Genomic DNA, 22,741 nt, shown 5'->3' with positions numbered 1-22,741 from the left:
CTGACGAGCAGGGGTGGCGGCCCCCATAGCAGATCTATCTATGGCCGTGGGGCACGGAGCCTGCAGACCCGCAGCCCACCCTGCATGTCTGGGGCCTGGCCAGGTGTGGTGTGGGTGTGAGATTGTGAGTGTGAACATCGTGTGTGTGACTGTGCGTGTGGTCATGATTGTGTATGGTTGTGTCATTGAGAGTGTGTGGTTGTGTATGACTGTGTGTGGTTGTGTGTCTGTATAATGGTGTGACCACATGTGTATGATTGTGTATGGTTGTATTGCAATAGTGTGTGGTTGTGTGAGGTTATGTGTATGGTTGCGTGTGTGCAAACTCCCTGTTACTAGTTTCCTCATCTGGAAAACGGAGCCAGAGTCACGGCCACTCACACAGCTCTGACGGCCACACAAGTTAAGTCCACCTTGCGGCGGGCAGCGTTCTTGTCCTGCCAAACAGAAGCCCAGACGTTCATCCCCGCTTGTCCGACCACAGTGTGTGGATTCCAGCAGGCGGATATGCAGCCCATGCTGGCTCTTGCCCCATCCCTGCTGAGCATCTGTGTGGTGTTCAAAGTCCCTCTGCAGAATTCTGAAGGTTTAGGGCGTAAAGCATGGAGCTTGGAGACTCTGCAGATAGAAGCATGTTGGGCGGCCTTTTGTCAAGGCTGGGACTCCAACTCAGAACGCTCTGCTTACAGAAAGCTCTGCTCTTGTTATCACAGCTGTCCGCCAAGAGTCTGGAGCTGTGGCAGGGTGGCGGAGGCCCCGTCTGGGACCCGGGGACCACAAAGTGAACAAGCAGAGGCAGGCATTCCCTTGACGGCAGCCAGGTGAGTCCTGGATCCTGGAGAAGGAAGCTGGGAGTAGAAACAGGGGTGGGGGGTCTGGGCTGCTATTCTCACCCTGCAGTAAAGGAAGGTGAGAGAGCCGTGTGGATGCTGCTGTGTCAGGTCCCCGTCTTTGTTGCTCACCTGCCTCACTTGGACAGCAGGGTCCTGGGGTAGCAGAGGCCCATTTCATGATAGAGAAGCTAGCAAACAGCATAGTGGGGTGGGGGTGGGGCATCCTGGAATTCTAAGAACTGCGTGTGTATAAGAGAGAGGAGAGGGAGAGAGACAGAGACAGAGAGAGGCAGAGAGATAGCTACATAGAGACAGAGATATATAGAGGGACAGAGAGACAGACAGACAAAGAGGCAGAGACACAGTGGAGGTCATCTCTCCAAGGCTCAATTTCATCATCGATAAAATGGGGAGAGTCATGCGGGTCCCTGGAAGGCTAACGTAACTCACTGACGTCCACGGCCCACACACACGTTAGGCTTGGGCTTTCTTCTCTCCTGGTATGAGCAGTTCACGCACATATGTGGGAACAGCTGTGAAGTGAACCTGCGTGACCCTAAAATTAACACAGAAGATGACCTCTTCTGGGTCGTTGGCTGATATCCACAGAAAGCTTTGTTGTTTTTCCCATTTTACCCCTGTTAATTAAAGATAATGATTCTGGAATCATTTTAGTTGCAAAGACGGCAGGGAGAGTACCCACTTACCCTTCACCCAGCTCCCCCTGGTGTTCAGATCTTACCTAACCACAATGCAATGGCCACTAGTAAGAAATTAACATTGTGTGACACTCAGCAGACTGCATTTGAATTTCCCATGTTCCCACTCATGTCCTTTTTCCATCGCAGGATCCAAGCCTGGATCCCCCATTGCATTCAGGACCATTGTATTCCTTTAAAATTACACAAGTCCTAAGTGACTGGAAGTTTCTTTTTCGAATCTGCATGCTTTATCCATTTTCCTGGATATCACCCGTGTTTATCGTCTTCTCCCCTTGACACCCCCCACCCCGGATCTCTGACTCTCTTTTCCCCTGTGCACGTTAGAAAGTTGCAAGAACACAAGATATCATCGCCACAAATAGTTTTCTCACAAACAACGCTTCCCATGAAAACTTAACAAAAAGTCCACAGACAAAAAGAAGAAAAAGCAGACCGAGCTTATTAAATTTCCTTTAGGCTTGCTGAGTGATTTATTTCATGAAGTTGGGGCAAAGGGGAGGGAGGTTTCCTGGCTCGGTTCGAGTCTGAGGACGGGGACTGGGAGAAACCGGAGAGGCTGCGGCACAGACAAGTGATGTCTGTTCCATAAACAGGCCTTGGCTGCGGTGGGACTGAAAAAGGGCAGGCACATGGGATGGGAGAGTGGAAAAACCATGATCACCTTGGATTCGGAGTAAGAAAAAAATCATACAGAGCAAGAGTTGAGAGTGAGGAGGAGGAGAAGTTTAGATGCCCGGGGGCAAAGCTGAGATGAAGTTGGGGTTTTATGGAAGTTGATAGCTGGCCCTGCTTGGGAAAATGGGAACCCAAGCACTGTATCTCCCCTTGGAGAGGTTGAACCACTGCTGTAACCAACTAGGTAAAACCGGTCGGTAAGGCAAGGAGAAGATTCACAACCGAAGGACAAGGGACTAAAGACGACATGAAGAGAAGGGTGCGGGATGGGCTACCGAGAACAGAGTGCTTGCTTCCTGGGAGGTAAAGCGGAAAGGCAGGCAGAAGGGTCACAGGCTATGGAGTCTTGTGCATTAGTTATCGGTTGCTGTGTAACAAATTATCCCCAAAATTTAGCAGATTAAAACGAATGTTTATTATGCCTATTTCTGTGGGTAAGAATTAGGGAGTGATTATCTGGGTGGTCCTGCCTCAGGGTCCCTCATGAGACTGCAGTTAAGCTGCCGGTGTGGACCGCCTCATCTGAAGGCTCGACCAGGGCTTGAGGGGCCCCTTCCAGGATGGCTCCCCCAGATGGCTGCTGGCGGGAGGACTCAGGTCCCCCACGGGGCCCCATGGTGTCCTCACAACATGGCGGCTGGCTCCCCCCCAGACCCCAGAGCAAGTGGTCCCAGAGAGAGAAAGGCAGAAGCCACATGTCTTTTATGATGTAGTCTCAGAAGTTATACTCCATCGCTTCTGGTACATTAGGAGCGAGTCATCAAGTCCAGCCCACACTCAGAGGGAGGCAAATTAAACTTTGCCAAAGAGAAGATGGCAAAGAATTTGTGGACATGTCTTCAAACCACCACATCTTGTGACCTTGGGCAGGTCACCTGGCTCCTGTGTGCCTCTGTTTCCTCCTCAGTCGGATACAGCTGTCTCCTAGCAGAGTTGTGGTAATAAATCAGATATGCATGTAACTGTCATTTAGTGCAATGAATTTCTCCCAGCACGTTTCCATTCTCTTGAGGAATGATGTACCAGGTGTAGTTATCAAACAGCAACCTTGGAACTGCAAGGCCAGAGTGCAGAGTGAGCTAGCTTGTTCTCTCGGTCGATATTGTGCTAAAGAGTGGGGAGCATGTTGTGGCTGTCCTCTCCGTGGCTCCCTTCTCCCAGGGTTAGCCACTTCTCCCAAGGGGGCTCCCTCCAAGGGACCCCAGGCTCTGGACCTTGGCAGAAGCCGTCCTGCCATGTCTTCCCATGAGTACAGCTTATATAACCCAGGAGAAAACAAACAAAGCAGGGGAGGCGGAGGTGACTGTCATGAGGATATAGATAAGCACAGCAGGCAGAGGGCACAGCCCGTGCATAGGCCCTGAGGCTGAACTGTGCCTCCTGTGTTTGAGGAACACTGAGGAGGCCCAGTGGCTGGAACTGAGGGAGGGAGGAAGTAGGAGCTGCAGACAGACAGCAAAGAGTGGGGGGGACCAGGTCACACAGGGCTTTTGCCCTGAGGGAGAGCCCCATGGAGATTTGAGCAGAGGTGGGACATGGCCTGACTCAGATTTTAGCTGGCAAGGATGGAAACAGCCAGCCCTCAATGACGCCGGGACGATGCTCTCCTTAGTCCAGGGGAGAAGTGAGGGACATGGCCCAATTCTAGATATCCTTTGAAGGTGACTGACAGCATTTGTTGGGCAGACTGGATGGGGGCTCTGAGAAAGGCCTCAGGATCCCAGGGAGTTTTGGAGCTTCTGTCCGAGATGGGGAAAACTGGGAGGAACAGGTATTTGGGGGGCACATGAGAAGAGATATTAGGAACTCAGTTTGGTGCATGTCAGAGTTGAGAAGCTTGTCAGTCATTGGATTGTGGTGAGAAGTTGCTACAATTTTGGAGGTTTGAAACAGCTCCTATTTACCATCTCCCAGTTTCTATGGGCCAGGAGCTCGGGCACAGCTGAGCTGGCTTCTCTGCTCAGGGTCTCACAAGGCTGCAGAAGCAGTGCTGCCTGGGCTGCCCATCTGAAGGCTTGACTGGGGAAGGACCCACTTCCAAACTTGTTCAGGTTATTGGTCAGTGACAAAGGGCCCGGCTTTGACTGGCTGCCAGCTGGTGGCCACTGTCATCTTCTAGAGTCCTCCCATAGCTCCTTGTCCCAAGGCCTCTCCAGAACAGCCCCCAGCCGTTTAAGACGGAGTCTTACCTAATGTCATATAATCGTGACAGTGACATCCCATCACCTCTGTCATATTCTACTGGTTAGAAGCAAGTCACAGGTTCTGCCCACACTCAAAGGAAGGACATTAAAACGGGTGTTAACACCAGGAGGTGCGGGTCATGGAGGTCACCTGAGGTCCCCCAGAAGGAAGTTCCTGTAGCCAGTTGGACTTGAGTCGAGAATTCAGGTGAGTCTGGGCTGTTATTAAAACCACAGACTGGATGGGATCCCGGGGGTGGACACATAGCTGCAGGTAGTCCATGAAAATAGTTATTTAATCTTCTTTAAATGGCCTACTTTTTAAAACTAAAAAAAAATTTTTTAAAAGAAACTTTGTCACTGACACGTACAAATGGAAAACATGTAAGAGAATGCTACTGAAAACATAAAAGGAAATTGGAGGAAAACCAGTGTTCTTAAATTGTTACTGTCCTCCAGGGCCCAGATGTAGGTGAAGCAAGCAGGACTGTCACCGTGTGCCAACATTTAGGGGGATGCCGAAAATCTCAGTCATAGAGAGAAATGATATTGTAGTGCAATATTGTAAAATATATGGGTGCACAGGGGACCTCAGTAAGCAAAATTTCACCATTTTAAGCAAAGACAGCAGTGGACGGGGCTGGAATTAGGAGGAGAAGAGCCAGGTGAGTTGGGCAAGTGCAAGGTCGGAAACTGTCTTTATGTAAAAATGCCGACATTTGGTTGGTCATGGATTTTAATTTTTGATTTTAAAAAATTATTGCATGAAAACGTCATTTATCTTGTGGACCGAGGTTTTTGGTGTCCCCTTAACTTTTGCCCCAAGGCCAGTGCCGCGGTCGCCTTGGCCTGCGCATCATCCTCCTGGAAGGCTCTGCACCTGAGGCTCACGCTCCCGTTTTGGAAACAGATGCTGGCAAGTGTGAGAGTGGCATTAAGGACACACTGGTCTTAAACCGAGATTCCCCGGGTCATCGCCAGGAGTCTGCGAGCAGATGTGGTTCCTGCCTCGTGCATAATTTCGGCTCAGTTCCCAAAGTCCTCTTGTGTAGCACCTCCCTGGAAAGCCCCCATATTGCTCCACCCTTCTGGCAGAGGAAGACAGATGGGTGGTAGGGTGACCAGATGTCCCGATTTCCAGGTTCAAACTGGAACAGTTCCAGGTAACGGAGGATGACCGGTCCCCCAAGTGGGAGTGACTTGCTCAGTGTCACGCCATCGCCAACAACCGAGTTGGGATGAGAGTCAGGCCTTCTGCCTCCAGCCTGGGACAGAGGACGCCAGGACAGTGGCATGTGTTCAGCTGGAGGCTGGTTGGGGACAGGCTCAAGTTGGGGACATTGGCGCTCACAGTTCACAAGTTATTCCCGCACTAAATATTGGTCCCTTCCCTGTATCTTGGTGCGCCCTTTAGATCTCAGATCTGGCACCGATTCTTCTTGAAGCTGTTAGGACCATTCCTGTAACCAGGGACAGGCAGTGAGTGCGCCCTCGCCCACCCATTTCTCTCATTCTGCAACTCCAGCTTTGTCTGGGGTGTTCTCATGTGTCTCTCAAGCTCAGGTGGTAACTTATCTCCTACGTGGCTTTCAAAAAAAATCGTTATGCCCCATCCTATCAAGGGCTCTCTCGTAGCTTGAGGTCGCCGTGTGAAGCCAGCCACCGCCCCTGTGCTCCCTTTCATTCCTGGTAATCAGCTATCTTCCCTCTTTCTACTTGGCTTTTGTTTTCCATTCTCTCCCACTCCAAATCTCTACCAAAAAAAAAAAAAAAGAATACAAATAAAGCAAATTCTAGAAGCGATTTTGTAGCCTAAGATTAGGAGTGTCAAGGACCTTCCGGAACCTTCCATCCCTTTGCCTCTCTCTCTTAAGCAAAACACCCACTTATCTGAGACAGGCTGTCTCCAATCCATCTGAGTGAAAAGAAAAAGATACATCTAAACAGGCAGATTTGGTTTTTGGTCTACCCAACACCAAAGAATTTATTTGGCTGCTTTTTTTTTTAAAGGCCTGAGTGAGCTTTACATCTTGGTCAGAAGTTTACTTGGATTTAGAATTATGGGTGTTTGTGGAAAGTTAGGTGTCAAATAGACGCTGCCATATGCCTGGAGACTGACAATTAGCCCAGGACGATTCCAGCTTCTGCTTCTCAACATGAGGTGGAAGAGAAAGCGAGCCACACAGGTCGCTGCTGGGAGGTGTGGAGTTCATCTTGGCAAAGCTACCGATCACACAGCCCTTCACCTTTGGCAAAATTGTCTGCTTTTCACTCAAGTGGCAACTGTTTGCAAAGACTGCAGGGAGATGAGAGCGTGAGGAGGTGCAGGGGCTCGTGTCCGTCCTTGAGGAGCTGACGGGGGTCGAAAGACCCGGTAAACTGGGCATGTCTGAGCAGCACTTCATAAGCTGGGGCTCCACTGTTTTCTGTGCTTTGAGGACTGCATCCGCACCAGACATTCCTGGTCTTGTGTTCACCGTGACGAGGAGGGCCACAAGTTTCCCCCCGTCCATTCTTTGCTGACTTTTCTCAACAATTTTTTCACTGTGATAACATAACATTCTCCATCCTAACTAACCATTTGAAGTGCACATCAGTGGCATTAAGTATATCCACACTGCTGTGCTGCCGTCCCCACCATCCACCTCCAGAACTTCCCATCTCCCCAAACTGACACTCTGTCCCCATTAAACACTCACCCCCCCTCCCCTCCCCCAGCCCCTGGCCCCACCACCTACTCTCTGTCTCCGTGAATCTGACCCCTCTGGGGACCTCCTGTGAGTGGGATCACACAGTGTGTGTCCTTCTGTGACTGGCTTCTCTCACTGAGCATCGTGTCCTCCAGGTTCGTCCACGTTATAGCAAGTGTCAGGATTTATTCGGGAACAGAATAAACATGGACTGGCTGGAGGTGGGAGCAAGTAGTGCTGCGGAGGGAGTTGCGGCTGAGCATTTGAACTTGGTGCTAAGCGTAGAGGAGCTACAGAAGGGCAGGGAAGGAACACGATCATATTCGTACAGACCACGCTTTCTCCCCCTCGGCACAGCTGGCATTTGGGGCGGTCCTGGGCACTGAGGGGGGCTGAGCAGCGTCCCTGGCCCCACTCACTTGATGCCGGGAGCACCCCCAGTTGTGATAACCACAGATGTAACCAGATGTTGCCCAGTGACCCTAGGGGAAGAATCATCCTGGGAGTGAACCCCTACTGTAGGCAGATATCCTTAGTTGTATGAAAAAAATGGATAGGTGGGGTCAGACCTGGAGTTAGCAAGAACACCACTAACCCAGGGAAAGGGTGAAGGTTGTGAGACTGGGGATGGGTAGGTGCGGTCCCTGGAGAGGAGGAAGGAAACAGTGGCCAGATTTGGAGGTGACCAGCAAGGAGGGGAAGGAGGAAGGAAGGGTGACAGAAGACTCCAGGGGTTGGACTACAACCACGGTCTACAACCACGGATGGGAGAGGTGGTATCCATGGGAATGAAGGAGTGGGTACTGTGATTGGCAGGCCTGGGTCCATTGGGGACCAATCACTGATGGGGAATAGGCATGAATATTGTGATTGGCAGGCTTGAACCCAGTGGGAACCAATTACCAATGGGGATGAAGGAGTGGGTACTGTTGATTGGCAGGCCTGGATCCAACGGGGACCAATCATGGATGGAGAGAAAGGGGGTAAATACTGTGATTGGCAGGCCTAGCGGCCAGGTGGGTGGGGCACTATGATTAGGGTGTGACTTCCGCAAAGCAAGAAATTCTGGGAAGACAAAAAGGAAGTTGTCACCTACATGCCATAGAAAATTAGAACCAAAGGGTCAAAGCTGATCAATGATCAGCTGTAACTGAGGCCAGGAGAGGTAAACTGCTTCTGGGAGTCACAGAACTAGTCAGATTGAAGCCAGAGTGTGGACGTTGGTCTTCGGGTGACCAGCATTCCTCCCACTCAACCCCAGAGGACAATGGGGGAAGGGCAGGTCCCATTTTCAAGTTTCTCTTCCTACCAAGTGCCCAGTGCTTGGATCAGCAACCAATCCTCCCCACCAAGCCAGCACTGGGTAGCATTGCCCACAGAGCCTGTATTAGTTTCCTGTTGCTGCTGTGACAAAGTGGGCCAAATAGGGCTAAACCCAGGTGAGGGCAGGGCTGGTCCTTCCGGAGCCCCAAGGAGAATCGCTTCCGGCCTCTCCCAGCTTATACAGGTGCCACGTCCAGTGCAGCTTCTTCCATCTCTGACTCTGAGCCTCCTGCCTCCCTCTTACGAGGACCCTGTGATGACACTGGGCCCCCGTAATCCAGGGTCGTCCCCATCTCAGGGGCCTTGACTTAATCCCACCTGCAAAGTCCCTTTACTCTGTGAGATGACATGTCCTCAGGTCCCAGTACCAGGATGGAGATGTCTTTGGGGACATTATTCTGCCTGCCACAGTGTCCAAGCAAAATGCCATTTCTATGGAAGCACCAGAGACACTGTCAGAATTTTTGGATCAAACAGCCACTGCCTTTTCTGAGCCTTGCTTGGTTCAAAGGCAGATTTTGTAGCCTGATTTTTATCTGCTCCCCATCAGGCCTGCCAAGAGCTGGATGAGGTTTCTCTGCCCTTCGAGGGTCGGGCCGGGGCACGGGTGCACTGGCGCGTGAGGGACGCCGAGGGGGGCAGAGCTGGCCCGGCTTCGCCTGGGTTTCCTTGTTTGTTCATAGATACTCACTGCTGGCTCCCCTCATTCTGGATATTTCTGTGTGGAAACAGTTCCAGTGTGTCCCATTGTCCCCTGTGGTTCTTGGGCTTCCAGCTCTCCCTTCTCACATTCCAGTTTCCAGCAATTTCTCTCTATCTCTCTTAATTATTTTCTTTTTTATTATGCTTAATTATATGTAACATAAAATTCACCATCTTAACCATTTTAAATGCACAGCTCAGTGACATTAAGCACATTTATGTTGTGCAACAATCCCTACCATCCACCTCCAGAACTTTCTCATCGTCCTAAACTGACACTCTGTCCCCATTGAACACTCACTCTCCTCCCCTCCCCCAGCCCTGCCCCTACCATCTGCTTCCTGTCTTTGTGGATTTGTTTGTGGTAATTTGTTACACAGCAGTAGCTGACTGACACACTTTCTCTACGTTGTCCCTTCCTTCCTCCCTCCCTCCTGCCACCGGCTTTTGACACGTTTTGTTCTCACTGTATGGGCAGCTGTTCCTTCCACTGGGCACTTACCGAACTCTTAATTATCCTCCAGAACTCAGATAACTCATTCCTCCCTCAGGAAGCATCCCCTGACTTCCTGTCTAGTCCCATGGATGCATCTCTATTTCGGAGCCTTTATTGTCACTGTACTTTTAATTTATTTAGGTCTCTGCCAGTAAGGTTTAAGCTTTATGAGCTCAGAGAATCGCATCGGCCTCATTCTGGGCTGGGTACCCAGCACAGAGCAGCCAGGTTGCAAATATCAGGCAGAGAGAGAGCGAGTGAATGGTGCTTCTATATTCAATGCTAAGTAGCAGTGGGGCCCCTTCTGTGCCCTAATGATGGTGATGACAAGACAATTTAGAGAACACAGGGATCCTTAGAAAACCCACTGGGTGGGGGGAGCAGGGGCAGCTGGGGTTGAACAAACTTAGTGTGTGTGTGTTTGGGGTGGGGGACATCAATGAGCTCATACACTAAATTTGAGTTTCCAGCCCTAATCACAGAAGTGAATCTTGGTGTCTTTGTCCCTAAAACATTTCATCAACTGATTCTTAGTTCAAGTGTGAGAATAAAGGGGTAAGTGTTGTGTAGCCTCACTCCCTGCCAGGCCCTTGCCCCGCCACCCCCACGCATCTCCCCTTTCTTGTCAGCTCTGGATGGTGGCAGTGAGGCACAGAGCAGCCGTCCCCAGCAGAGACACGTTCCCTTGATAGGATGGAACATTCTGGCTGGGCTCCAGCATGCGGTTCCAGATTTAACAGGAAGCATACTGAAATTTACACTCGGGTAAATTTGAATTTCAGATAAACAACAAATACTTTTTTTTAAAGTATAAGTATGTTCCAAGTATTGCACAAGACATACTTATACTGATTAGGGACTCCAGAGAGTTCTCCAGAGAAGTAGCACTAGGGTTCTCCAGAGAAATAGCACCAATAAAATGGAGAGAGGAAAGGAGGGACGGAGGGAGAGCGAGAGATTAGGAAATGGATCACGCTATTGTGGGGCTGGCAAGTCTGAGATCGGCAGGGCAAACTGGAAACTAAGGAAAAGTTATGTGGCAACTTGAGTCCAAAGGGAGTCTGGAGGCAAAAGTCCTTCCTTCTTGGGGGAGCTCAGACTTTTCTCTAAAGCCCATCAACTGATTAGATGTGGCCCACCCACATTCCAGAAGGTCATCTACTTTACTCAACATGTACTAATTTAAATGTTATTCTCATCTAAAAATTACCATCATGGCAACATCTAGAATAATGTTTGACCAAACAATGTGGCGCTGTAGCCTAGCTGAGTAGACACACAAAATCAGTTATCCCAGGGACATACCTATGCTACAGAAGTATGTTTTGTTTATGTGAAATTCAAGTTTAACAGGGTGTCCTGTGGGGCCTGCCATCCATCTCTAGGGGCCTGCAAAGCAACTCCATGGCCTCCCAGGAGGCCCCCAGCCGAGGGGGCACCTTCACAGAACCCATCAAGGGAAATAAGGATCTGATTATCCTCCCAGCTTCCTTCTCTGTGGTTTTCTAATGGGGAAAAATATGTCGAGGCCAGATATGAATCACCCTCCACCCACACAATGCAGAGAGATCCCCAGGAGCCGAGGCAGATGGCGGGTAATGAGGGCCACCTCTGCAGAAAGCAGGAAAGTGATTTGGCCCCTGGGGAGAGGAAGGCTCCTCTGTGGACTGAGAACGCCTTTGGTTTGGTCTCGGGAACATTAGAGAATTATCCAGCAAGGGCCTGAATGGGTTATGCATTCAAGGCTCTGTCTTAGGGCTCTTCTAGTCACAACTGGCAGAAACCAACTGCCTTAAGTGAAAGAATTTGTTGGCTCTTGATGGTAAATTTCAGAGGCAAAAGTACCAGGGCTCAGCCTGTCACCCCCTCCCAGCTCTGCTTTCTCAGAGCTAAGACCCTGGAGCTCCCAGAAGCAGCAGAGCTCTCTATTTTGAGACGTCTGACTTCCAGAGAAGCAGGATAATAAATGTGTGTTCCTCTAAGCCTCTAGGTTTGTGGTAATTTGTTACAGCATTCCCAGGAAACTCATCCATATTCTTTCCAGAAATGGACCCCAGTGACCGACGGGGAGCCCACATGCACCAGCCTAGCCAGCACGTGGAATCCATTTGTTAGGGCTTTTTTTTTTTCAGTTTCAGGTGTACAAAACAATGTAATAGTTAGACATTTACACCCCTCACAAAGTGATAACCTCCCCCACTACTGCCCCTCTGACATCGAATACAGCTGTTACCATTCCATTGACTCTCTTCCCTATGCTGCGCTCCACATCCGTGACTATATATGTATATACACCTTTAATTACAGGTGACTTTCCATTTTTTAAGGCTTTTTGAGTGGAGTCCATGGGTGCCTAGGGCACTGTTGATGGCTGTCACATCTGCACATGTAAGACCCTGGCTTAGGGGAAAAGAAACGCCCTCCTGCGCTGATACTATTTTTCTGCCCCTTTATTGCCGGCATCCAGGTGGCTGTCCTGGGGTCTGGGAGGCATGGAGCCCACCATTGGTGAATTACAGCTCGTGCCCGGGGCAACAAAGGAAGTCCCTGCTCAGGACACCGCATGCTGCCGAGCAGCTCTGTCCGCAGCAGTGGCCACCAGCATTGTCATCGTCACCCTGGCAGTCCTTGTGGGTAAGTGGCCGAGGGCTGGCATGGGTTCACGTGCCAGGTGCCTTGCACAGAAACTCTCAGACTTGCCTCAGTGGTGTCTGCATGACGGTCCCAGAAACAGAGGGCTGAGCGTGCATACATGGAATTGAAGGCTGGCCCTTCAGGCCACCCAAGGGAGAAGACGAGCTGGCCAGGGCCCAGGCACACGGTCTGGGGGGGTGGGCACGCGGGCAGGTATATTTGGGTTTCTCACCAACAGGGAAGTTTTCATGACCAGGTTGAAATGGAGACAAATAGGAATAGGGAAAAAAACTTTTTAAAAATCTTGAGAAATTGGAAGAATACCGAAAAGTATTTTTAAAATGAACTATTGTCTATATTCCCACCACCCACAATCACAATGGCTCCCATTTCATATTTGTTTCCAGTCCGTATTCATAGAATCTAAGATGAAATGTGCAAAATGATGACCCATCTATATGGTGTGGGGCTGCAGTTATAAAATAAACAAAGGAAGCTCTTTTTATATTTCAGTAGAATGATCTAAAACTTCCTACAAACTGGGCCGCCTCCCCGGGTGGCCCTCTGTCCGTGCTGTCCACAATGGTAGCCCTGAGTCCTGGTGGTTATTTAGAGTTAAATCCATTACAATTAAATAACCTTTAAAATTCAATTCCTCTGTCCCCACCAGCCACATTCCATGATGGCTCATGGCTACTGTACTGGACAGTGCAGATCTAGAACATTCCATTATCACAATAAGTTCTGCAGGTCAGTGTGGCTTATTCTGAACCAGGCTTGTTCTGAGCTGAAGAGGTTCCTACGGTTTGGGGAGAGATGTGAAAATCACCTTGCTTTCATGAGATGGTGATAATAAGTGGCAGTTTCCAGGGAGATGCTCTCATGTGGCAAAATAATAAGTTTGCAATCCTACGTGGGTCTCCCTAGTTATTATTTTTTTAAATGTATGTGTGGAACATCAAGACTATCTCACAGCCGGGCATGGTTGACTGAGGCCCCCTATTGGCTGTGGGAGTCAAGGGCAGGAAAATTCGGCTCTGTGTGCGTGTGTGTGCACACGTGAGCATGTGTGCATGTGTATGTGTGTATACATGCGCGTGCATGTATCCTTGAACCACGGAGGGGTGGGAGCAGGGTTTCACACCTTTATTCTAGAAGCACAGATGCATTTTGGGAACAAGAGATAAATATACCATATTTTCCTGTGTATAATGTGCACTTTTTTGCCCTAATTTGTGAGGGAAAAATAAGGATGCACATTATACATGAGTAGTACTAATTCTGTATTTATATAAATGTTTTTAATTCTTTTATTGATGCTTATGAGTTAAAAGTGTAACTCTAGAAATCAATAACTATATCTATATGCAAAATAAAGCCCCGGAATACAATAATCGGTTTTGTTGAACTTATGACAAACTTGCAATGACAAAGAGTTCTTGGCATTCTATGATGCGTAAATATCGTAAATTATTTTTTTAATCTGCCCCTTTTTTAAAAAGTTTTTTTTGGGGGGATTATTGGGGAACAGTGTGTTTTTCCAGGACCCATCAGCTGTAAGTCAAGTCATTGTTTTCAATCTAGTTGTGGAGGGTACAGTTCACAGTGGCCCATGTGGGAATCGAATCCGCAACCTTGGTGTTATGAACACTGCGCTCCAACCAACTGAGCCAAATGGCCGCCCCAAATGTCGTAAATTTGATACTGCTACATAAAATTTTTCGTACCTTGTATCTGTTCTTGTGTTTTGTAATTATTTGGTACATAAAATTTCTTGTACCATAATATGTTAAAAAAATAAATGCTAAGGGCGGCCGGTTGCTTCAATGGTTAGAGCGCTGTGCAAGGTCGCTGGTTCGATTCCCATATGGGCCAGTGAGCTGCACCCTCCACAACTAGATTGAAAACAACGACTTGACCTGGACCTGAACTGCACCCCCCACGACTAGGTTGAAAAAAACCAATGACTTGGCGTGGAGCTGATGGGTCCTGGAAAAACACACTCTTCCCCAATATTAGCCCCCCAAAACAAATTAAAAGTAAAAATAAAAATAAATAAATGCTAAAATTCCTTTATAATACAAAAAACATGTACCTAAATGTAAACAAATAAAATTTTGAATTAAAAAATTAAAACGAAAGATTTTTTTTCTGAAAATTTGGGCCAAAAACGTGGGTGTGCATTATACATGGGTGCGCATTATACACAGCAAAATACGGTAATCCCCAGCAGGACCCCTGAAACCAAGGAAGGCTTTAAGATGCACTTAAAATTTTAAATTAAAAAAAATATATATTTTAAACTCGAGGTGAAAATGTGTCTCTTTCCCCTTTAAGACAGCTCACAGCTTCCAGTGAAGGTGTTAGCCTTGCGGGGACGTAGGGGTAGGGTGCTGGGACCTCTCTGTCCGGTTTCCTCAACTTCTAGCAGTCTGTGATTATTTTGGGGGGGAATGTAAAGCCTTAGTTGGGTACAGAGCATAAGCAATTTGGTCTACATGACATGGTGCTCGTTTTTCTCTATATTTAGTTTTTGAAGAGAAAACAAACCACTTTTAGAATTGGTTTTAAATATTTGTTCTATTGAATAGACAAATATCTAAATATCTGTCTAGATAGGTACTCATTCAGAATAAATAGAATTGGGAGCTGGCTTTCACGGTTTATGTGGCTGCTTCTTTCATTTTCTTATTTTGCAATTATGACCATTTTTTGCTAGTGTGTCCTTTTGACAGTTCCAATATATTTTCGACAGAAACGTGTTTTCACAGTTTACGTGCTTGCTATCATATTCTTTATTTACATTTTTTGATGATTATCACTCCTTGCTAGTGTGTACTTTTGACACAGCGTTTCCGACAGTTGGAAAGCCATATGTTTTCAGAGGGTGGCATCCTGGGGCAGAGGTCCGAAGGTCCTGATACCCGTGACTGACAGTAGCTGTGCCCCTGTGGTTTTTGGTGTCCCTTTCCCAGGGAGCAGGTGGGGACTGTTGTTCCAAAGTGGAAGGAAGGTCTCCTGAAGCCATTTCAGCCATTTTTGACTGAAGTTGGTTTCAGGCCCTTGGGCCAGACACAACTGGTGAGACAAAAATGACCAGGAGCTAGTTCTGCCCTCAGGCAAAACCTGGGGACCTCTGGGGCTTTGTGTTCTACCTAGGGGCCTCCAGGTGGGTGACATGTGAAAGCTGAAAAGGGGGCACTGTTAATAATCACTCCGGACAACCCCTGGGAGTCAGCCCACTCACCTGTTTGTCTGGGTGACCCAGCCCCTGGGTGGTGGGGGCCTTCAGGGCGCCCTAGCTAAGCCCCGACTCTGCAGTTGGGCTCTCTCACGGGGCCCTGGTCTCCCCCGCAGCCTCCCTCTCTACACAGGGTGTCGATGTGGAGCACACGGCCGAGCTGCAGGGCATCTGGTACGCCTGCAGCCTGCAGCAGGAGGCCTCGGACTACTACCGCACGCTGACGCCCACCCTGGAAATGCTGGTGAGGGCCTCCCGGATGCAAGGGGACGGCCAGGGGCTTTAACCCAGAGGAACCCCCCCAGGCCCGAGCAAGCCCAGCAAGGCGAGGCCCAGGCAGGAGCTGGGCAGGGAGGTGGGCCCGTGGGGGAACAGGACAGGTGGGTGTGGCGGGACTGGTGTGTTTGGGAATGCAGGGGAGAGTGGTGTCAGTGGGAACTGACGCCAGCAGTCCACATTTAAAGGTTGCAAACTGTATTATGGTAAAAAATCAGAATCCTCATACATGGCCAGTAGGAATGTGAAATGGGGCAGCTGCTGTGGAAAACAGTCTAGCTTTCATCAAAAAGGTGTTAAATATAGAATTACTATCTGACCTAGTAGTTCCGCTCCTTGGTACATACCCAGGAGAAATAGAAACACACTTCACACATAACTTGCTCACGTGTTCACAGCAGCCAAAAAGTGGAAACATCCCAGATGTCCCTCAGCTGATGATGGACACACACAGTGTGGCCCACCCACACACTGGACTGTCACTCAGCTGTGAAAAGGAGGGAGGTGCTGACACTTGCCACGTGAATGGACCTTGAAAAAATGATGTTCAGTGAATCAAACATCCATTTTAAAATTTAAGCATGAATTAATTAAAATGTATAAATCAGTTCCTCAGTGGCACTAGTCATGTTTCAAATGCTCGGTAGTCACCTGTGGGTGGTGGCTGCCATACAGGGTAGGGCAGATGTAGAACATTCCGGAAATTTGTGGAATATTATATAAGACAGAGCAGGTCTAGATGCAGGCAAGCCCCGTCCCCATCAGCAGTCGCTCCCCATTACCCAGCCCCCGACAACCACTAACCACTTCCTGTCTCTGAGGATTTGCCTGTTCTGGATGTTTCATATAAGTGGAATCACACACTGTGACCTTTTGTGTCTGGCTTCTCTCACTTGGCATCATGTTTTCAGATTCATCCACATGGTAACGAGTGTCAGTGCTTCACTCCTTTTCATGGCTGCGTAATATTCTACCTTGTGGATGGACACATTTTATCTATCTGTTGATGGAGCAATATTTTCATATGAATAACTTTGAAATGCCCTTTCCTGTCGTTTACACTGCTCAATGAAGTCACTGCATGTATTGGGTCTAAGAGGAGGTGCTTTTCCGCCCCCCTTCTCCAGCTCTCTGCACACGACAGTTCTCCTCAGGGATGGGAGCCCATTGCCGTCTCAACATTGCTGCTGTGTTTCCGTTGCAGTTTGTAAGCAGCTTTCGGAAGACAGAGTTGGAGGCCAGCTGCGTGGGCTGCACGGTGCTAAGTTACAGGTGTGTCGGGGCCTCCTTGGGGGTGAAGGAACCTTGGTGGACACCCCAAGATGCCGGAAGAGTCCAGGGAGAAGAGCCCTCCCTCCAAGGGCCTCTCTCCTGCCTGCAGGGATGGGAACTCCAGCGTCCTTGTGCGTTTCCGGCTGCACTTCCTGCTGCTGGCCCTGCGGTCACTGGACCTGGGCCTGGAGCGGGAGCTGCTGCAGCAGGGGCTCCGAACAAGGCTGCAGGGCCACGGCGTCCCCCTGGGTGCCCACGGCACCATCGTGTCTGCCGAGCTCACAGGCAAGTAAGCAGTAGAGGCCTGAGATGTCGTGAGGGACATGCTGTGGGAGGGGAGCGTTAAACTCGGGGTTTTCAATAACCACCCACTCCCATGAAAAGGAAACGCACGTGCACTGCTTCACCTTCCAGGCAATAGCGACCTGTACATGGCCAGAGTGTGAATATTTCCCTCTTTGCAGCCCACTTAGCTCTGCTATTGTAGCACAAAATCAGCCCAAGACAATGCATAAGTGAATGGACACGGCTGTGTATCAATAAAACTTCATTTACAGAAACAAGTGGTGGGACAGATTTTGTCAACTCTGGGTATAGCGATAAAAGTAAATGCTAAACTCTAAAATCTGAGGATGCATCAGGGTGTTGTCAGATTGAAGGTGGTCACCTAGCCCTTGCCCTACAGGACATTTATGGTCCCCTCCCCATCAACGCTGACACACCTGAGAGTTGAATCTTAGTGACTTACTAGAATTTCCTGCAGTGGTGGAAGCCACCTGTCTGCGCTGTGGTACCAGCAGCCCCCTGTGGTCCTGGAGCACCTGTCATGCAGCCAGTGAGACCACAGTGCTCCATTTGGTTTTCTCTTAATGGATTTCAGTTAGGTTGTAAGTGGCTCCTGTGGTGGACAGCTCTCTGCTTTGCAATGTAGTGTTTTCAAAGAACGTCGCCACCCACTGACTGAGCTAATATCTCTTCACAGGAAGCCAGAAGGGGCCGTTGACAGAAAGAGACTTGAAATCAGGTATGCTTTCTTTCTGTCATGGGCTCCCTGCCCTCTGCCAGGTTTCCTGTGATTGCGGCCACTGCAAGAGGGTTCCTAAGACTGGGTTCTCCTAAGAAAACGCCCAGGGTGAGCTGGCTGTGCACCCCAGCCTCCTCTGGGGGACAGATTCACAGTCCCGTGTGCATACAGGATTCTGGATGAGGCACTTTGATTTATGTGGCCAAGCATGAGTGAGAGAAACCTTGTTGGGGATTTTAAAAGCGGTGGAAGGCTGTTGTTAAAGAAAAGAAAAAAACAGTTTATGGGGGAAAAAAAGGAAAAAAAGTAAATGTTACCTGGACTGTCATCACTTTTAATATTCTGGTGACTATCCTTCTAGACAGCTCATGACACATGTATAGATACACTTATTTAGCTTCACATCAGTGGTCCTCAACTGGGGGTGACCATGTCCCCAGGGGACAGTGGGTGATGTCTGGGGACATCTGTGATGGTCACACTGCAATGCTCTTGGCATGGAGTGGGTGGGCCCCCCACAGTGCCCCGGGATGGCCCCCCCATAGAGAGTGACTGGGCTCCAATTAAAGCGGTTAAAATGGCAAGCTTTACATTATGTGTTTTACCACAATTTTAAAAATTTAACCGCAGCTTTCTCACTTTTTTAAAACATGGCTCCTAGAAAATTTGGGGGTGCACACATGATACACATCCACTTACGCTGCCCAGCCCTGGCTCCATGCTGACCGACATTCTCATGCTGTGTCCCTGCTAATTCTGAGAAAGTCATCTCAGAAACACCAGAGACTGGGAGCAATGGATTGAGGGTGGGAACCGGCTCTACTCTGCGTTCAGGTCGCTGTCCAGGGAACGCCTTCTCCTGCAGGGACAGCCAGTGCGTGACCAAAGTGAACCCGGAGTGTGATGACAAAGTGGACTGTTCCGACGGATCCGACGAGGCCCACTGCGGTCAGTGCACCCCTGCGGCAGGAGCCCACCCCCATCCCTTCCCAGGGTCAGCTGCCGCTGGGCTTCCTGGCACCTTGTACAGCAAAGCCAAGTGGGGGACCCTGGGCATGTCCTGGAATGTGGGGGCCTTGTGGATGAGAGACTCGGGTGCATATGTGCCAAGGGAGCGTGGCCGTGGTCCTGCTTTCTTGGGGTCCTGATTGCTGATCTGTGTCTTGCAGACTGCGGTTTGCAGCCGGGCTGGAGGACAGCCGGCAGGATTGTGGGTGGCATGGAAGCATCCCCCGGGGAGTTCCCTTGGCAAGTCAGCCTCCGAGAAAACAGCGAGCACTTCTGTGGGGCCGCGGTGATTGGGGCCAGGTGGCTGGTTTCTGCTGCCCACTGCTTCAATGAGTGAGCCCCACGCCCCTGTGGCCCAGAGCCCACCCCACCCCCACACCCCACCTGCCCTGCCACCCTGCAGATGCCACCTCTCCTGAGTGTCCTCAGAGCCCCTTGGAACTCATTTTTGTCTTTCTCTGTTTACTTTTCCTTTACTTTTTTGGTTGAATCCAGATACAAAAAAGAGTTTTTAAAAAAGAGTTTTTTCAAAAAAGAGTTTTTAAATGGTGGTAAAACATGTATAACATAAAGTTACCATTTTAACCATTACAGCTCAGTGGCATTAAGCACATTCACACTGTCATGCAGCCGTCCCCACCATCATCTCCAGAACTTCCCATCTCCCCAAACTGACACTCTGTCCCCATTAAACACTCACTCCCCTCCCCTCCCCCAGCCCCTGGCCCCACCACCTACTCTCTGTCTTATGACTCTGACCCCTCTGGGGACCTCCTGTGAGTGCGATCACACAGTGTGTGTCCTTCTGTGACTGGCTTCTCTCACTGAGCATCGTGTCCTCCAGGTCCGTCCACATTGTAGCAGGTGTCACTGTCCTTCCTTTTAAGGCTGGATAACATTCCAGTGTGTGGATATATAATATTTAGTCCCCCTTAACATTTCTCACCCTAATTGGAGTCCTGTTGGAGCCTGTGTTTGTTTAAAATGTTGCTAATTCCCGCACTGTGGGTGTTTGTTTGTTTGTTATATCGTGATTTTTGACAATGTTGCTTAAAAATATCATCTGTCTCGATGAGTTTTGGGGCGCCCCTTCACATTTGCCCCCGGTGATCACCTTGCCCTCCACCCGTCCCGCCCCCCACCCCGCCCCTTTCCTCCGCCCTCTGAGCTGCGGTTTGTTCACCCCGCAGGTTCCAAGACCCCACCGAGTGGGTGGCCTACGCGGGTACCACGCACCTCAGCGGCTCGGAGGCCAGCACGGTGCGGGCCCGCGTGGCACAGATCATCACGCATCCCTCCTACAACTCCGACACGGCCGACTTCGACGTGGCGGTCCTACGCCTCGGCAGCCCCCTGCCCTTCAGCAGGCACGTGCAGCCCGTGTGCCTGCCGGCCGCCTCGCACGTTTTCCCGCCCAGGAAGAAGTGTCTGATCTCGGGCTGGGGCTACCTCAAGGAGGACTTCCGTAAGCTCTCACCTTCCCAGACAGAAAACCCTGCGGACAGGACAGGCCGTCCTCCTTACCCTCCTTATCCGCTGTTCCTGATTTGCGAACTCGCCTACTTACTAACACCTATCTGGAACCTCAAAGGGGCACAAACGGGTATCTATGTGCACTTGCGGACATAGATGCACAGAGCAATGACAAGTTGCAGTTGGAACCAGGCAACGTCTGCCTCTTTGTTTCAGCTCAGATGTGAAGCAGGGTCCTTTTCCTGTATATTTCCTGCCACGGTTTTTTTTTTTTTTGCATTTTTGTGCTTTTGTGGCAGATTGTGATGTATGGCCCCCAGTGTAGAGCTGCTGTGCTGGCTGGTGATCCTGAACAAAAGGCTGGGATGTGCGTTCATGAAAGAAACACGTGTTAGGTCAGCTTCCTTCAGGCATGAGTTACGGCACTGCTGGCCTTGAGCTCAGCGTTAATAAGTCAATGATGCGTTAACTTGAAAATAAAAAGCCTTTCAAAGTGAGAGGCAACAAGCATTTACTTGAGATCAATAACAATAGCTATCCAGGAACCATTCAGACAGAAGAGGGGGAACAGATTTAGGAAGGGGTGCAGAGAGGTGACACCTTAGCTAAGACCTGGCCAATTAGGCAAAGCCAGACAGGCAAAGCGTCAGAGGACAGGAGGTGCCCTGCAGAGAGAATCCCCATCATCGAGCAAAGTTCTATTGGACAACGTTGGTCCAGAACATTCTAGAGCCACAGTGTCCGATACAACAGCCTCAGGCCAGCTCAGCAGGAGAACAGGTCTACAAAGACATTGCCTGTCAATGACTCTCGAGCCTGGGGGTGGGGTTCCCAGGGCTGAAGCCCTAGCAACCTCCCCCCCACGCACCCCGAGTTCAATGAGAATCTGAGAATCCGACACAGCCCCACCTCCCTCGCAGTGCCCATTGGCTTCCGTTCTGGAGTTTTCTCAGGTCTGTGTCTGCCTGAGAAGAAAGAAAAATCCTGGAAGAATAGGATTTTTGTGATAAGGAAAGATATTTGCTACAAAGACTGGTGATCTAAATATCTAATTAGGAGAGAAAGTCTTTAATGACTGAATTCAGTCAACAAACATTTGAGCCCCTCCAGCTCACCAAGCATTGCTCCAGCGATACACAGGAAGCAAAGTACATAGAAACCCCTGCCCACGTGGCGCTCACTGTCCGGACCAGCGCCATCCCGCAGAACTTTCCTCTGTGACAGATGTTCTCTACGTCTGTACCGAGCACTAATGGAAGACACCAGCCCCGTGAAGGGTGGCCAGTGTGACTGAAAACCTGACTTTTACATTTTATTTCGTTTGACTGCATTTAAATCTACATTTACATAGCCACATGTGGCCAGTGGCTACTGTATTGGACCTGGCAACTCTAAGGGCAGCAAATACTAAACAAGATAAGTGATAGATGGTGATGACCGTAATGGAGATAAATAACCAGAGATGGTGTGGGGGAGAGATGCAAATTTAAATAGGGTGTTCAGAAGGGGCCTCCTTGAGAAAGGAGAGGAAGGAGGAAGGCAAGCAGATTCTACAGGGACAAGCATCCTAGGCAGGTGCCAAGGCCCTGGGGTAGGCAATCCAGACTTGGGTGTTTAGGCTAAGTGGGGGGTGGGGGGAAATGCACTGGAGGGTTTGAAGAAACACACAGTATAACCTGATTTAATGTTTGGCCAAGAGGGCACTGGCTGCTGGTCTAAGAAAAGATGCCAGCAGGGTAGGACTAGAGTAACAGCGGGTACAGGTTAGAGCTGAGGAGCTGAGGAGCCCAGTCTTGGATGTTAACCTGGATGCATCTTAATTGTCCCGGTCAAAAATGTTATAATCAGTGGGCGTTTGTGGAGCGCTTACTCTTTGCTAGTATCTGAGGCTAGTGCTGCAGCCGCTCTGCTTACCACTGGGGAAACTGAGGCTCAGAGAGGAGCTGTCCTTCAGCCTCCTGGTTGGGGGTGACTGCCTGGGGCCATGGAATGCTCACCCTGCTTGTCTCTTCTGTCTTTGGCAGTGGTCAAGCCGGAGATGCTGCAGAAAGCCACCGTGGAGCTACTGGACCAGGCCCTGTGCGCCAGCCTGTATGGCCACTCTCTCACAGACCGGATGGTGTGTGCTGGCTACCTGGATGGGAAGGTGGATTCCTGCCAGGTGAGTCCTGGTGCCGCAGAGGACCCAG

The 22,741-nt window shown here is 49.7% G+C and overlaps 1 protein-coding gene across 2 annotated transcripts in view; it reads left to right on the top strand.

Annotated features, from left to right (window-relative positions):
- TMPRSS9 (transmembrane serine protease 9) overlaps positions 1–22,741 on the top strand; it is a 34,247-nt gene that overhangs the window by 1,469 nt on the left and 10,037 nt on the right. The window contains exons 3-12 of one of the 2 annotated variants that reach the window (XM_033135236.1): positions 714–821; positions 12,092–12,258; positions 15,633–15,743; positions 16,903–17,047; positions 17,157–17,332; positions 18,030–18,071; positions 18,906–19,019; positions 19,241–19,412; positions 20,270–20,544; positions 22,577–22,713. In XM_033135236.1, the coding sequence (XP_032991127.1) occupies positions 12,117–12,258; positions 15,633–15,743; positions 16,903–17,047; positions 17,157–17,332; positions 18,030–18,071; positions 18,906–19,019; positions 19,241–19,412; positions 20,270–20,544; positions 22,577–22,713 (1,314 nt within the window). In that variant the 5' untranslated portion in view covers positions 714–821; positions 12,092–12,116. Of the gene's footprint in view, positions 1–713; positions 822–12,091; positions 12,259–15,615; positions 15,744–16,902; positions 17,048–17,156; positions 17,333–18,029; positions 18,072–18,905; positions 19,020–19,240; positions 19,413–20,269; positions 20,545–22,576; positions 22,714–22,741 lie in introns of both variants that reach the window. The other variant, XM_033135237.1, reaches the window with a different exon arrangement.

Source organism: Rhinolophus ferrumequinum, chromosome 18 (genome assembly GCF_004115265.2).
Source record: "Rhinolophus ferrumequinum isolate MPI-CBG mRhiFer1 chromosome 18, mRhiFer1_v1.p, whole genome shotgun sequence".
In the NCBI taxonomy this organism is placed as follows: Eukaryota; Metazoa; Chordata; class Mammalia; order Chiroptera; family Rhinolophidae; genus Rhinolophus; species Rhinolophus ferrumequinum.
The sequence above is the reverse complement of the archived record's forward strand: the minus strand, read 5'-3'. Positions and strand labels throughout refer to the sequence as shown.